At 38.8% G+C, this 16,272-nt stretch overlaps 1 protein-coding gene across 2 annotated transcripts in view; it reads left to right on the top strand.

Moving 5' to 3' along the window:
- LOC131458157 (transcriptional regulator ATRX-like) overlaps window positions 1-16,272 on the top strand; it is a 37,510-nt gene that overhangs the window by 14,907 nt on the left and 6,331 nt on the right. Inside the window, exons 11-28 of one of the 2 annotated variants that reach the window (XM_058626972.1) lie at window positions 4,484-4,638; window positions 4,787-4,951; window positions 5,039-5,147; window positions 5,762-5,852; window positions 5,995-6,177; window positions 6,327-6,471; window positions 7,740-7,849; window positions 9,291-9,434; window positions 9,531-9,708; window positions 9,792-9,929; window positions 12,074-12,249; window positions 12,327-12,444; window positions 13,009-13,139; window positions 13,711-13,778; window positions 13,863-13,939; window positions 15,694-15,850; window positions 15,945-16,036; window positions 16,127-16,229. In XM_058626972.1, the coding sequence (XP_058482955.1) occupies window positions 4,484-4,638; window positions 4,787-4,951; window positions 5,039-5,147; window positions 5,762-5,852; window positions 5,995-6,177; window positions 6,327-6,471; window positions 7,740-7,849; window positions 9,291-9,434; window positions 9,531-9,708; window positions 9,792-9,929; window positions 12,074-12,249; window positions 12,327-12,444; window positions 13,009-13,139; window positions 13,711-13,778; window positions 13,863-13,939; window positions 15,694-15,850; window positions 15,945-16,036; window positions 16,127-16,229 (2,340 nt within the window). Of the gene's footprint in view, window positions 1-4,483; window positions 4,639-4,786; window positions 4,952-5,032; window positions 5,148-5,761; window positions 5,853-5,994; window positions 6,178-6,326; window positions 6,472-7,739; window positions 7,850-9,290; window positions 9,435-9,530; window positions 9,709-9,791; window positions 9,930-12,073; window positions 12,250-12,326; window positions 12,445-13,008; window positions 13,140-13,710; window positions 13,779-13,862; window positions 13,940-15,693; window positions 15,851-15,944; window positions 16,037-16,126; window positions 16,230-16,272 lie in introns of both variants that reach the window. The other variant, XM_058626971.1, reaches the window with a different exon arrangement.

The raw sequence follows: 16,272 nt of genomic DNA, 5'->3' as shown, positions 1-16,272 counted from the left end.
TAACACAGCACGTTGCCATGGAGACGTCCTTGATCGGGTCCCAGACAGAGTCAACAATCAACAGGTGTCCGTGAGGGAAGAGAGAGCAGAATAGGAATACAGAGCGTCTCACTGCAGCAATCTCCTGGGGGAGTTGTTCCAGCAACCGCCTTGTCCGAGGCCGGTTCCGCGGGGTAATATTTGGCACATTTTTGGGGGTACTATCCACACATTTAGCTGTGTTGCTCATTTCACAAATGCACAATGGTTACAAGTTGTACCTCGTTGTAAAGGTGACTAAGGCTTTCCAACGATTTAAAATACAAAACCCAATTGGTATTAAAGGTGGTGTTAAAGGGAAGAAATAATTGACTGAACTAACATTTCCAAACTTTTTTAAGGAGTTTATATACCTCTATTATATACAAGTGTATATATATATTATAGTGTCGAACCTCAGTGTTTCTGTGTTCTAACAGAATGCACAGACTTTTTTTCTGCCTCTGAGGATCACAGTTTCTGAAGTTTTGAAGTTTGAAAAGTGCCTGTCAAATACTTGAACACATTTAAGGCCTAAAGGAAAACTGCGAAGTATGTTTTTCTCCAATCTTGAAACTTGATACTAATTGCAATTAGTTGTGTTCATGATAAAAGTAACTGCTAGCAATATTCTAAGTATACTTAAAAACGATATCTGATTCATATTCTGCTCTTTAGGTAATCCTACATGTGTTACTGTTATGGTTTGATAATAAATTTTGCTCTTATTTTTATCTTAATTATTATTTCTCAGTTTTTTAAATTGTGAAAGGAGTTGTTTTTTTTGTTCTCAAACCTGTAAATGCAGTTTAGTTTTGTTATTCAGACTTTTATTTGCAAAAGTTAAAATTTGCTTTATATTTTAACCTCTGTTATTTTTACCACATATGTATATTCAGTATTTCCTCCACCACACAAGAAGTGTTAAGAGCTTTGTTTTCAAGAATGTGATTTGATACTATAAAATCTAACTGAACAGCTGTCAATCTTTGGATTTGTCATAGAACTATTCTTACAGTCCAAAACTAATCTGAAACTTTTTAAACTTAGAAACAACCCCCCCCCAAAACTCATTGGATCTCACCCTAAAACACCATTAACAATTGTTAATATTTTTTTATTTTTCACCGAGTGTAAATGTTCATGCAAATTATGGACAAAATAATTTTTAAATTGTGCTTTGTTTTGGTACTTGTAAAGCTTTAACAGCCAGGTTCTGGAATTTGCTTTTGGCCACCACGATGATAATAAGTATTGTTATGACATAATTTTCTAACCTGGTCTTTAATCTAGTCTCGCTTCTTTAAAATCTAGTTGATGTGCAACCTACAAATGGAGACCCAGTAATATTGGGTGTCATGCAAAAAAGTCACATGAAACTTTATTAATTCAGGTTAAATTTGTTCTCCTTTGTGGAATGGGGAGAGTTTGGGCATTTTTAACAAATACATGAATTACTTTGCCTAATTTACAGTGTTGTTTTTAGAAATGGCCTTTATGGCTGCAAGATAGTGCTGTTGGCACACGTGTTGTGCAAGACATGGAGATGGCTGCTTATTGTTAATTGATAAATTAAGGGTTTTGGGGCTGTGCAAGGTGACAAGTGCCTGTCAAATACTTGAACACATTTAAGGCCTAAAGTAAAACTGTGAAGTATGTTTTTCTCCAATCTTCTTAAACTTGATACTACTAATTGCAATTAGTTGTGTTCATGATAAAAGTAACTGCTAGCAATATTCTAAGTATACTTTAAAACGATATGGCCTTTATGGCTACAAAATAGTGCTGTTGGCACACGTGTTGTGCAAGACATGGAGATGGCTGCTTATTGTTAATTGATAAATTAAGGGTTTTGGGGCTGTGCAAGGTGGGGCAACTATAATTCAGGGATAGTTGCATACAATTTTTTTATCTGGAGGTTATTCTGGGGAGCTGGCAGGGGAATCATTGGAGAATGTCTGAACTGACAAACTGCACATTTACATTCACACATCAAGCTCCTCTGGGTAATCTCTGGAGTTTTAGTTGCTAGCTGTGTCAACACACTTCAGTCAGTTGAGATTTTGAGATGCCAGTAAGCATTCTAAATTTTGCCTTGATGAACAGTGCACCATTTGGTTAAAATAAAATTGAGTTCATGTGACTTGTGACATGTAGCTGTTAGCATGTAACAACAAAGAAAATCAACTGTCATTAGCATGCATAAATGACATTAGATTGGTGTTCATCAGAACTGCTTGTCTTTGTATGTTTTACCCCACTTTCTATACACAGAGTACACTTTAACTGCTGACCATTTTCTAAAGCAGACTCTAGACAGCCAGCTTAAATCTTATTTCAACAAGCCACGCAGGACAAACAGGACTTTTGTTTTACTGCATTAATGTTGAACAGTATCTAAATTTACCTTGATATTGAAACCTTCTCCACAAAATTTACTGACTAATTGAATAAAGGAAAACACTTCTGAAATACACTAAACATTTTAGATAAAATGTTATTGTTTTTGAAATACATGGATTCGTACAAATTATATTTAAAAAAATATATTATTATATTTTTTCCTTATCACCGATTAACTATTTATGTAGTCATAGATAATTAATTGGATCACTAAAAGATGTTACAGGTCAGTGCCTGTGTGTTGGATATTGGAGTGGAGTATATATCTGAGAATTGGGAGTGGGCTGTGAAACAAACAACCATTGTAATGCAAGAAGCGAGCATATTCTCACTGTGCCTTTAATGACATGAATGTTTCTCATGTTTTTTCCAGGTCGGATTTTCTGACAGTACCGCAGTGATTGCAGTGCTGTTAGACAACAAACACTAAAATCTGGAATATTGTAAACTCAATGCGTTTTTTGTTGTTGTTGTTTGTTTATTTTTTTAATAGCTGCCGTGATAGTATTAGAAAATGGTCAGCAGAAATGTAAAGTTGACAGTGTTTTGTAGTTAATCGGCTAAAACATGAACAATTCTGGTATTTCTTTGAAATGGACACAGCATGTTTTTAAACTAGTCATCAAAATGCCAAATTCTGGTGTGGTAGTTTAATTCTCTCTAGTGTTTCTCTGCTGACTGCCCACCTCAAACATGTCACATGAGACTGAAAGCTCTGCATCTCTTCTCTGGCGTTTCTTTACTCAGATTGTACTACAGTAATGTCTTTTACAGTGAACTATCATTTGATGTTGGATTTAATGCCCAGCCTGTGCTCTCAATGCATGTTGAGAAAGGAGTGATGCTCCTGGAGCCAGACCCAGCTTCCACATACGCTGCTGGAACCAGTTATTTGATTACAGCTACAGTGTTGTAGATGTAGAAGGAGTTAAACAGTGTTTTTTTTTGTTATGAAATGTTTACCATGAACTAAATCAGATCAATTACATCCTATGTTCCAGTGGAGTATAATGGCCCTAGGCAAGGTTTTTGCTGGTGACTGGCGCAATAATAATGCACACAATACCTAGCTTTTTAAGACCAACACACCCACTGTTGTGCAAGTGCATTTGCTACCCACCGTGGGTATGAAAATGACAACTGTTGGTTGGAAACTAGCAGTGACACCTGCGCTGTGCGCTGAGGTTAAGATGGAGCTTTTAGTGTAAACTATTTGGAAAATGGTTTGACCCAGTCTGAACAAATATGTACGTACAGTTTGTGTCAGTTACTTGTTGTGTTTAAGGGATTGGAGATGAGCAGTCCGATTCTGGTCAAAATCACTGGATCGGATATAAATGTAAAATCCGATACAACCCAGAAATCCATCATGTGCATGCTTCACTATGCACAGAATAAAAATGTTATTAAAATCAGCAACAGCATTTTAGCTGAGTCATGTTGTTGGCTGTTTATTTCTTCATTTGTGGGAGAAGAATGTTTGTTGTAACAGCTTCCTATTTTAAAAGGTCTAAAATGACTGTATTGGACTGATATCGGTATCAGTAGATACTTATTTGTGATGTTGGGTTCGGACACGAAAAATTGGTATTGTGCCATCCCCAATATAAATTGGCAGAGGAATGTGTTTCCACTTAGTCAGTCTTTAGCTCCGCAACTATGTTATGTTACACATGAATTAATAATTTCACACCTGACTTAAGTTGAAGAACTTTGAAGAAAAAAAAAAAGAACCCTCCCTATTCCCCAAAGGAGAATAAACTATTAACATGTCATTGTATATTTCTTTCTGTGAAGAATACATGTAATAAATTCTTCCTGTAAAGAAGGTCTCTGGCTCATTTGTTTCATATTTTATGTGCTGTATAGTATACTGAGGATATTTTATGAGATTTAGACTACATTTCTTTGTTAAACCAACACTTCATGTACTGTTAACTCCAAACTAGTACTTTTGTAAGAACTGATGTCTAAATATTGTGTTGTTTTTTATAGATGAGATAATGTTTCTTATCATGTAATGAACTTCAGGTGCCTTTTCCTTCTTCTCTGCTTTTAAAAGAATCGCTAAGAAAATGCTTTTGGCCCAAATCAAAGCCAACTACTCCTCCGGTGATGATATCTCTTCAGATGAAGAAACGCTGGAGGAAGAGTCTGAGTCAGAGGTTGATAAAGAGATCAAACAAAGCATTGAGGAAAATGGAGCAGATGAAAGTGGTAAGTATTTCTTTAAGTAGCTAATTTTAGTTTTGTATCCCTTTTATAATTATTTTCACATTGTATTACAATGAGTCAATCGCTGAAATAGCTGTGACAAATGTTTCTAATGAAGGAGACATTGTAATATGACATGTGTATGCCACAGGGGAAGACTTGACCTCAGAATCATCTGAGACCACATCCACTGAGCCTAACTTCAGACACCATCTGCTCCAACATAAACTTACCTTAAATGAGGGAACATCAAGTCACGAGAGCATAACAGAAAGCGCTGTAGGAAAGCAGGGGAGCAAGAAAAGAGAAAAGAGCTGTAAGGACGTCTCTAAAATTATGAAATGGAACTAGCTAAATGGGTAATTTTTGATGCTCTAATGTCTGAATTTTGATTCAGTTCAAGCTGACAGCGAGAGTGGAAGTGAGATTATAGCGCTGAGTCTGGAAGACCTTGGCCTGAGTGAAGAGCTGAGTCAGTCAGAGGATGAGACTAATGAAGACATGCCCAACAGGTACATAATATAAAATAATCGTCATGATATTGTGTCAACACTGACTTGGCTAATTCAGAACATGTAATAGAAGCCAAGATTTTTTAAGTGTGGTTGTATGAGGTACTGACACAACAGACTTCTTGGTCTGTCCCTGAAAACATGTTACAAGGAAAAAAGACTATGTAGTCTACAGGATCGTAGCATTTTAAGATATTATTAGCCTGGAAACATGACTTCCCCACACCAGAATCCATAGAGAAATCAGCAATCTTCCATTGCAGCACACATGAGTTGTTGATGTACTGCTGACTCCATCTCTAAGTTCAAATGTGTTGTTTTGTATATTTCTTTGAAATCCTCCTTTCCGATTTACCTCAGTGACACAAACTGACCACAAGAGGCAGTAGTAGACCAATGGACACTACCTGAAACAACCTTAATTAAAATATAAACTCTGAGCATGGATCAAAGTCTATTGTAGCAAATCTGGACATGAAATAATTCTGCTCCACATAATATGAACAAGTAAAACATTTTGTAATGTATTCTAAAAAACAAATCAACATTATTGTAGTATTTTCACACAGTCATACATTACTGTGTCATTCTCTCACTCTCTCTTCTACTTCCAGATCATCATCTAAAATAAAGGAGTCATGTCTTGGTTCAGAAGAGAATGAGAAAGTTCCCTGTATTTGGTTGTCTGACTCTGACGTCGAAAAGGTCACAGTCACTAATCATTATCTACAATAATCTTTTTGTGCTGATATAATATTTCAAATTTAACCCCTTGGGTGAGGAAAGGAAAGTTGGCTCTTTATTCTGATGATAATACTGCTTATGTGATCTTTCTAAACCTGAGCAGAGTGATCGAGAGGATGAAGATGATAAGACTAACAGCCAAGGCACCCCAAAAGGACGCAAAAAGATCCGCAAAATTCTGGAAGATGATAACCTTCTCCCTGAGACCCAAGAAGCACTGAGAGAAGAGGAGGAGAGAATTGAACGGCTGAGAAACAGGGATCAACACTTGGAGGAGAGGCGAGAGGTATGGCTGGTACCTCACTGATGCTGAACATGTGCTTTACTGCTAATATGGTTATAATATAACATTCACTGTGTCCTTTTATGAAATGTTTTTTATTGGGTTTATTAAAAGGAGAAGCAGACACACAGCATGCTGGCTTTGTTTTCTAGATCATCAATGTAGGGGATGAACTGTCACAAGTGCTGTGTCCTGTCACTACAAAGCTGGTGTTGGATCAGGACGAGGAGACCAAGGAGCCTCTCGTTCAGGTGCACACGAACCTCCTGACAAGACTGAAGCCTCATCAGGTGGATGGTTAGTTTATGCTTTCACTTCACACACACTGAGGAGGGCATTACTTTGATATTATTACATACTGTCTTTAGTACATTAAACACCACAGTTCTGCATTTTGAGCTTTTTGAGATGATGAACTGAGTTGTTTACTGATCAGTCCACTTAATCACTTTAATAAGGTACACAGAAAAGGTTAACTAATATTAGGTAATGTATGGCTCTTAAGTTTTTATGGTTTTCGTTCTTTAGATCTGGGTCCTTTGGCCCAATATATCAAGCCAACCATCACAAACCTGGGAGATAAAATGGATGCCAGTCTTAAGTTTGGCAGTCAGGTCAGGGATGTCTTGAAATCAAACTTTTTTCATTTGAGGCAGCTGGCCAAAATTAAGCCAATTCTTTCGCACCGGCACTTTGAAACAGTAATTCATGCCTTTGTCACTTCTGGGCTGGATTACTGTAATTCACTTTATGTGGGGGTCAGTGGGTCGTCCATTGCACGTCTTCAGACGGTGTAAAACACTGCAGCACGTCTTTTAATGGGCACTTGTAAATATGAGCACATTTCCCCGAGATTTTAGCTTCATTCCACTGGTTGCCCATACATTTTAGGATTCATTTTAAAATTATTTTATTTGTTTTTAAATCCCTCAATGGCCTTTCCCCACCCCACCTCTTTGAGTTGCTACACCCTCACGCACCTTCCCACTCTCTCAGGTCAGCTGATCAGCTGCTTCTGACTGTGCCAAAAAGCAAACTCAAACTCCATGTGGAGGATAAAATGATGAATGAATGAATGATTGGTTTTTAAAGCACTTTGGCCTTCATATTTATCTGAACCATATACCTAAAACTAAAGGAGAGACAGCCTCCCAAGGTCTGAGCAGTTATTTACACAGGAACGTCCTAAGCACTCGGATTTCCAACTCGGAAACTCAATGCAACTTTACTTTATGGAGATTTTTTTTTTTTTTTATTCATGGACATGTTGCTACGCTAATCCTGTGCTACTAATACTACATAGAGGTTGTTACTGACAGGTATTGCTGACAATTGCCAGTCTGACATTACATAGTATTTTCTGACATCTCTCTGGAACACCGTGAACTTGGAGGTGACGTCACCCCCTGTTCTTGACCTCCAATATGAGCGGAATGAAGCACCAGTCGAAGCTATTTCATCTCCAATGAATGCTATTAATTAGTGGTGCATTTTCTCAGAGTATGTCCTGTCTTTGTATTCAGACTAAACATACTCACAGTGCTCTTACTGTTTTTCATTGACAGGTGTACAGTTTATCTGGGACAGCTGTTGTGAGTCAGTGAAGAAGGCCAACTCTGCTCCAGGATCAGGCTGTATACTGGCTCACTGCATGGGCCTGGGAAAAACTCTGCAGGTGAATGAAAGCACATATCCACCTACTGAATTCTTTTGTGCACCCAGAAGTGGTTATACTCTTCTGCTCACTGTATATAATTCACCTACCAGATAATCAGACCAGTGTCAATGTAAAGTCATATTTTATGCTCCATTTTAGTCTTAACTTTTTGTTTTCTTTAGATCTATTTGTACTTGGGTAAATTATTTTGTTTTTATATAAAGCACATTGAGTTGTCTATGTGTATGCAATGTGCTATACTAATAACACTGCCTTGCCTTGTCTTGTCCAGTTCAGTAAAGTGTAGTTTTAGTACTGACACATGGTCACACAGTCAGCACTAACACGAACTGAGCTCACTCTCAGTGAAAACATGGCTGTCAGCCTGGGCATAAGTCAGGGCATCAGTGGTGCCCGCTTAAGTCTACTATATGCTAAGGATGCACCAGTTAGACAGCCATTTCAACCAGAGGATTGAATCTTGTGAACTGCTCACTCTCTAGCACCAAAGTCCATAAAAACAAATCTGTGTTTTTAGATCTCATGGACTTACTGTCTACTGCAACCTCGTCTGCTAAGTGTCACTGAGGTTCATCTGAATGAAGGATTTCAAACTCAGAAATGATGAAATAACACAACAGTGGCACAAATCTCAGTTTCCTGTCAGAAAAAGCCGTTTAACCACAAAATAAAGCAGCAAGTTTATTAGTTGAGATTTAATAAAAATTAAAAAAAACAACAGCCAAAACACAACAGCCAAAAATGTAAAACATAATAAATCATATTAAAACAGCCGTAAAGTGCAACAGGGAGGTCATTTCAGTCCCAGGATTAAAGGGAATATGCCTGTCTGAAATGTGAGTATTGAGGTGGAACTTGAAGGAGGTGAAAGAATTAGAATGTTTTATGTCCCATGGTGGACAAGCGAGCAGGCGGGTGGACGAGTTGGATGGAGGATAAGGACTTAAAAGTACGGCTGGGTATGTGAGTGTGAAGGAGCTCTGTGAGATACGGAGGGGTGAGGGTGTGCATCGCCTTGAAGGTGAGAAGTAAGATTTTATAATTGATGCGGAATTTGATAGGAAGCCAATGGAGTTGTTGCAGGACATGTAATATTACTGGAGGAGAGGCTCTAGGAATAATTCGGGCAGCAGATTTTATGGATGGACTTGTCAGGTAAGCCAAAAAGGGAGTTACAGTGATCAAGGCAGGATGTAACTAGGGTGTGGACGAGAATAGCAGTGCTGTTGGGTGTGAGAGACGGGTGTTGTCGAGGATAACACCCAGACTCTTAACCTGGGGGGAAGGGGAAACTGTTGTTGTCAACTGAAAACGAGTTATTTATCTTAGAGAGGGTGGATTTTGTACCAATGAGAAGGACCTCAGTTCTGTTACTATGTTTTATCAGTTGTATATGCATTAATTATTATGTTATTTCCATATTTGTGATTTGTTGTAGGTGGTAGCCTTTCTCCACACGGTGCTGCTGTCAAAGAACCTGAAGTTCAGAACCGCCCTGGTGGTGTGTCCTCTCAACACAATTCTCAACTGGGTCAGCGAGTTCAAGAAATGGCAAGAAAACATGGGACAAGACAAAGTCAAGGTATTGACAAATAAAATGTCATAAATCAGCAGGATTAAATCACGTGCATCAGCTGTATTGTATGTGGTAATTTTTTTGAACATGTTTACATTACAGGTTGCTCAACTGGCAACACAGAAGAATTTTCCAGAACGGCTTCATGCTCTGCAGACATGGCAGAGAGATGGAGGTGTCATGATAATGGGGTATGAGATATACCGCATCATGTCATTAGCAAATAAAATCGAGAGAGAGCAGTGGAAGGCAGAGTTAAAGAGGATACTGGTGAACCCAGGTACAGTAACTTCATAATATTATCGAAACATTTCCTGCTCCATGTCATTGCTTTGCTTATCGACACATATGCTTTCTTTTCAGGCCCAGATATTGTTATTTGTGACGAGGGCCACATCCTACGCAATAATGCATCCAATATCTCCAAAGCTTTGAATGCCATCAACACTCGCCGAAGAGTGGTGCTGACTGGAACACCACTGCAAAACAACCTGGTTGAGTGTAAGTCTGCACATCCATGCTGTATGTATTTACAGTTTCTCTCAGTCACTTTGGTACATGTATTAAGTCATCCACAGTATTTGTAATATGGTGAGTGAATTTCTTTGAGACAATTAGTCCAGACGGCACCATGTAATGGATGACCTTTGTGCCCTTGTTCAAACTCTGAGAAATTGTGTTGACTTTAAAATGTGTTCCTTTAAATTTCATCTTATTCATACTTGGTTGTTTCACTATTGTTGGAGCCATATTAATAATTAAATTGGACAAAAAAATGTCCCAAATTTTTTTTATTATGAGTTTGACGTTGGTGAGTTATGAGTTAAGATTGATAAATTAAGAAAATTCATAATACTTAAGGCTGACTGAGTATTAACGTGTGTTAATTGAAGATTGTGTGACATGGATCAGCTGTGCGTTCCTCCTCTCTCTGGCTATATTAGGCAAGTGGGTTTTTTTTGATGATGGAGGGGACTAGATCTTGGTCCCGCAACCTGCATGATGAGAATACAGAGAGAGAGATGGAAGGAAGGAAAGACACAAACTAGGGAGAGAAAGAGACAAGGTTAATGATATATAAAAAGTCATAATCATATCCTGAGTGTGAGAGAGTGAGTGTGCGTGCACTACAGGAAAATCCCCCAGCAGTCTAGTTCTATAGCAGCATAACTAAGAGATGGTCCAGGTTTCCCTGAACCAGCTCTAACTATAAGCTTTATCAAAAAGGAAAGTTTTAAGTCTAACTTTAAATACAGAGAGAGTGTCTGCCTCCCGAACTGAAATTGGAAGCTGGTTCCACAGGAGAGGAGCCTGGTAACTAAAGGCTCTGCCTCCCATTCTGCTCTTACAGACTCTGGGAACCACAAGTAAACCTGTATTTTGTGACCTAAGTGGTCTATTAGGGTGATAGGGTAAGACTAGGTCTTTCAGGTATGAAGGGGCCTGACCATTAAGTGCTTTGTACATGAGGAGGATTTTAAATTTAATTCTAAACTGTACGAGGAGCCAGTGTAGAGAAGCTAACACTGGAGTTATATGGTCTCTCTTTCTAGTTCCTGTCAGAACTCGTGCTGCAGCATTTTGAATTAACTGAAGGGTTCTTACAGACTTGTTGGAACATCCTGATAATAAGGAGTTACAGTAATCTAATCTAGATGTAATAGATTAGATTACTGTAACTGTACTGAATAGTTGTGGGTTTGATTCCAGACTCCGCTAGTCTACACGCTCATATGTCCTTGGGCAAGACACTGAACCCCACGTTGGGTGGGTATGAGAGAAAGATGAGTGATAGAAAATGTGCTGATAATGAAATCTGGGCCTGAAAAAAAAAGACACAGGAGAGAAAACTGTTATGTTTGCAAATGTGTCGATAAGCAAAGCAATGACATTGAACAGGAAATGTTTTGACATTTCCTGTATTATGACGTTACTGTACCTGGGTCCACCAGTATCCTCTTTAACTCTGTCTTCCACTCCTCTCCCTCGATTTTGGCCCGGCCAATGCGAAAATCCCGTGTGTGCATTTATGTTCTTCTCACTGTGAGGAAACATGCAGTACATGCACTGATGCATCACGTGATTCATTCACTGAGTGTAATGTGTGTTAATCAGCGTACCAGTTGATTCTAAACATTCAGTACACCAATTATCATTAAAAATTATAATTGTGACAATGAAAATAAAATAATTATAAAACAGTGCATTTGTATATAACTTTTACTGTTAGAAAAAAATGTCTGAAGGGACCACTGGCCCCTGGAAATCTGATCAAATCTGGCCCTTGCTTTAAAAATGTTTAGACACCCCTGGTCTATACAGTATATTATTTTCTATTTGACTGGGGATTTTGTTTATGTTAATTACTTTGTACGTGATACAAAATTGGCCTGCAAGCTTATGTAGATGAATTTGTGTGGATGTGAGTTCTGCTCATTGCTGAACTGAACTGGACTGGACTGAATGCTTTGTACAAGCAGTACAACAAAATAAAAAATAAAAATGCTGTACCTGAAACGATGCAAGGAAACCATTGACATACATCAAACAGCAGTCGCACAAACCTAAAATCAATATATACCAAATGTCATTAAACCATGGTGTTTCGCATTTCTTTCAAGCTCTTCATATTTCTTTCCTCACAGACCACTGCATGGTCAGTTTCATCAAGAAGAACCTCCTGGGCTCATTGGGCGAATTCCGAAACCGCTTCATCAACCCCATTCAGAACGGCCAGTGTGCCGACTCCACACCAAAAGATGTGCGGATCATGAAGAAGAGAGCACACGTACTTCACGCCATGTTGGCTGGATGTGTACAGGTAAAAAAAAAACACACATTCATGCACACACCCAGCTGCTTTCACACTCACAACCATGTGTTCATCCTTTTTCTCAGAGAAGAGATTACTCTGAGTTGTCCCAGTTTCTACCTCCCAAACACGAGTACGTGCTGGCAGTGAGGGTTTCTCCACTTCAGTATAAATTGTACCGCTACTACCTCGATCACGTCACTGGTAAGAATCTGTCTTTTAAATTGAATAATAAATAAATCGTTTTTATTCAGAGACATTCATCATTTTTTTTTTACCTGTCCTGTCCAGTACCTAGGCCATGCCTTGTGGTTGACTGCATGCCTCATGGTGTCGAACAGATTTGCTGTGCAAGGGAAGAGTCTGTTGATACTCGCCCTGTAATTATTCTTATTACAAAATTTGTTTGAATACATCTGTAAAATGTTAAAAATTGATCATTGATTCCCAAACCTCAAAATGAAATCCACAGTTTAGTTTTAAGGATTTCTTTGTTAAATGGTGCACAGAAACCAGAAAATAAAAAAACTCACTAACTTACTAACAAAATAGTTAACGATTAATTTAGTAATTGATGAATTGTTTCAGCCCTATATCATTCCATATTTTCAGTTATTTTTTTAGGTTAGTTTATCCATAAGTTTGTCTTTCTGCGTACAGTATGTTATTACTTTTATCAAAAGAATCTAAATGTTTGTTTTTTTTATTGTTGTGTTTTATTGTTTGCTTATATTTCACATTAGTCACATATATATTGTGTGATTCCAGGTGTGGGTCCCATGACTAACACAGCAAAGATGAAGGTTGGAGCAAATCTGTTCAAAGACTTTCAGGCGCTCAGTCGAGTCTGGACTCATCCCTGGTGCCTTCAGCTTAACTACATAAGCAAAGTAAAAAAGGTACCTCAAACATGTCTGGACTATTCTCCTCCTTCTCCTCCTTTTTCTTCTTTCTTCTTTCGGCTTCTTACTTTAGGAGTCGTCATCTGCCTCCATCTTATCCTCTCCCTTGTGTTCTGTTACACCAACTGTCCTCATGTCCTCCTTTGTCCATTATAGTCACTGTCCCTTCTCTGCACATGACCAAACCATCTCAACCATGACTCTCTTACTTTATCTCCAAACCGTTGGACGTGAGCTTTCCCTCGAATCTGCTCATTTTTAATCCTGTCCATCCTCTGCATCTTCAGCTCTGCCACCTCCTGTCTTTTAGATGGTGCCACTGTCTCCAAGCTATACACCATAGCAGGTCTCACTACCGTCTTGTATACCCTCACTTTACCCTCACTTTCCTTCTGTCACACCTCACCCCTGACACTGATCTCCACCCGCTCCACTCTGCCTGCACTCTCTTCTTCACCTCTCTTGTGCACTGTCCATCGCTTTGATGGTTAACCCCAGGTATTCAAACTCATCCACTTTCACCCCCTATGTTAAATGTTTAAAGTGTTAACACTTTGGATTTTAACAGGGATATTTTGAGAAGGACCGGCAAAAAGCAATAGCTCTGGCAAATGAAGAAGCAACTGTGGCTGAGAGGTGAGGCCGCCTACTATGTTCTGGTGTCATAAATGCATCAACTTAACATAAGTATTCTAATTTGCATTTTTTCCCCTGACTTAGTGCAACAGCAGGAAACAATCCAGGCAGAACTGTGATTATTGATGATTCGTCGTCCAAAGATGCTCCTGCAGTAGATGGTAAAACCCTAGCTTCATGTGTCACTAATGCTGTGTTTCCATCATGGTACAGATTGATTTGGTACAGTACAGTATGGTTTAGAATGGTAAAGCCCTGGGTCAGGCTTGCATTTCGACTGAGGACAGTACCTTTACTTGGTAAGCGAGGTGAGGGCTGTGCCCGATGGCTGCGTAGCGTGATGTCATACAACGGCAACGAATGACTACATTGAACACAAGACAACAGAAAACAATGGACACCCAGCAGCTCCTTTTGTCCTGCTTGGTTTGTAGCTGTTTGTTCAACAGTAACGTCAAGCTTTGTGAGGTGTTAAAGAAGTGCTTCTCTGCGACCCAATCAGTGTCGTAGGTGGAGTCGGTCTAGCTCCACCCTGATCTTAATGTACCATTTTACTTGAATGGAGTGAATGAAATGGTTTGTGCTGGTTATTTTTGGTACTATTCCTAATGGAAAGGAAAAAAAAAATGTCATACTGTACCGTTCCAAACTGAACTGTTCCCCACAGTGGAAACTTTACCCTTGGGCTGGCTGTTGCCCAGATAAACTGGGAATTCAGCTTATCCCATGATGTGAACTGAGAATCTAGTATTCTAACTGGATACAACAACCTTAGTAGCAAATTCATCTTCATCTCGTATTGTGAAAGCAGTACTCTGCAATAAACCTGATTCTGATAAAGCAGCAACGATATTTCAGTGTGCATAGATTTTATTAGGTGAGCCTTTTCTTAAAGAATACATCACTGATTTGCATTAAGCTTTGTATTACTAGAATAGATTTATTTTTATTTATTTTATTTTATTTATTTATTTGAATTAGGACAATGCATATTCATCAACATGTCAGCATAGAGCAACAACCTAAGTATGCTGGAGTTAGCACAATAGCTCATTTTCATCCGTTGTACTAAGGCAGGTTAGTACAGTAGACATTCAACAGGATATGATACAAAAGAATACATAAATCACAAGACATTACACATTACAAGTAAACCATAGACACAGACCATAGACAAGTTACATGTAGGTTAAGATTAAAACTTTGGGGCCATAGTAAATAATCGAACTGTGAGTGCATGTCTGGTTAGTTTTCAACCATTGTTTCAGTGCAATTTTAAACTTTGAATAGGTGTCACAGTTTCTAACTGGACAGTTATGGGCTGGTAGCCTGTTCCATGACTGTGTGCCTCTGATAGACCCCACCATTTGGCCAAATTTAGTCCTGCACCTTTGTACGTTGCAGTCCCCTCTGGTAAATGCTCTGGTGTTTACGCGACTGCTATTTGTAGTATTTTTGAAAAATTGTGCTTCCCAACCTCAGTTTTCTCTGAGTTGAGAAATATCTTCATTCTTTTCTTTATTACGTGTCCACCAGTGACACTTGGTCCTGTTAGCATAACTGTTAGCAAAGATGGCGGACACTGTTTACATTCTGGGAATGAGGTCCTGTCCCCCTATGAGTGGCTCTAAAAAGTGCCGAATTAGCGTTGCAGTTTCAGGCCTCGGACCAAGTTTCACTGGTGGGCATGTAACAAAAAAAAGAATGAAGCTATTTCTCGACTCGGGGTGGAAACTGAGGTTAGGAAGCACAATTTTTCAAAAATACTCCCCCTATTCCAGTTATACAAAGCTAAATGCAAATCGGTGATGTATTCCTTTAAGTGGCTAAAAATGTCTCAGTGTACACTACAAAGTAACATGAACTCTCTGAACTCTCGCTTTAATATGCAACTTTTCTGTGTTTTTGTGTGTAGGAGTGATAGCAACCACCAGCTCGAGGTCTCAAAGTGCGGGTGAAGGCTGGTACAAGACTATGTTATCTGAGAAAGACGCCACAATCCTGCAGCACTCAGGGAAGATGGTGCTCCTGTTTGAGATTCTCAGGATGGCTGAAGAGCTGGGGGATAAAGTGTAATATTATGTTTTCTGACCTGAAGCAACTTCATACACCTGATATGTGTTTACTGGTCATCATGACTAACCACTGTTTTTTTTATTTTTCAAGGCTTGTGTTTAGTCAGTCCTTAATCTCATTAAACCTGATTGAGGATTTCCTTAAGGCTTCTCACCAGGCCAGACACCCAGCTTCAGTTAAAGGTATTAGTCTGTTTATGGCAAATAAACTTTTACTATGTGAAGGGAAGGTTTTGTTTTACTATTGTATTTTGTGCTTTATTGTTTTAACAGGCAGCTGGATTAAAAACGTTGATTACTATCGTCTTGATGGCGCCGTCAGTGCTGTACGTCGTATGAAATGGGCAGATCTGTTCAACGATGCTACCAATGTCCGGTACAGATGATTTGAGTCTTACATTTTTTTACTCTGATTATAC

Source organism: Solea solea, chromosome 4, assembly GCF_958295425.1.
Source record: "Solea solea chromosome 4, fSolSol10.1, whole genome shotgun sequence".
NCBI lineage: Eukaryota > Metazoa > Chordata > Actinopteri > Pleuronectiformes > Soleidae > Solea > Solea solea.
Note: the sequence above shows the minus strand (reverse complement) of the source record. Positions and strands in the feature narration are given on the sequence as shown.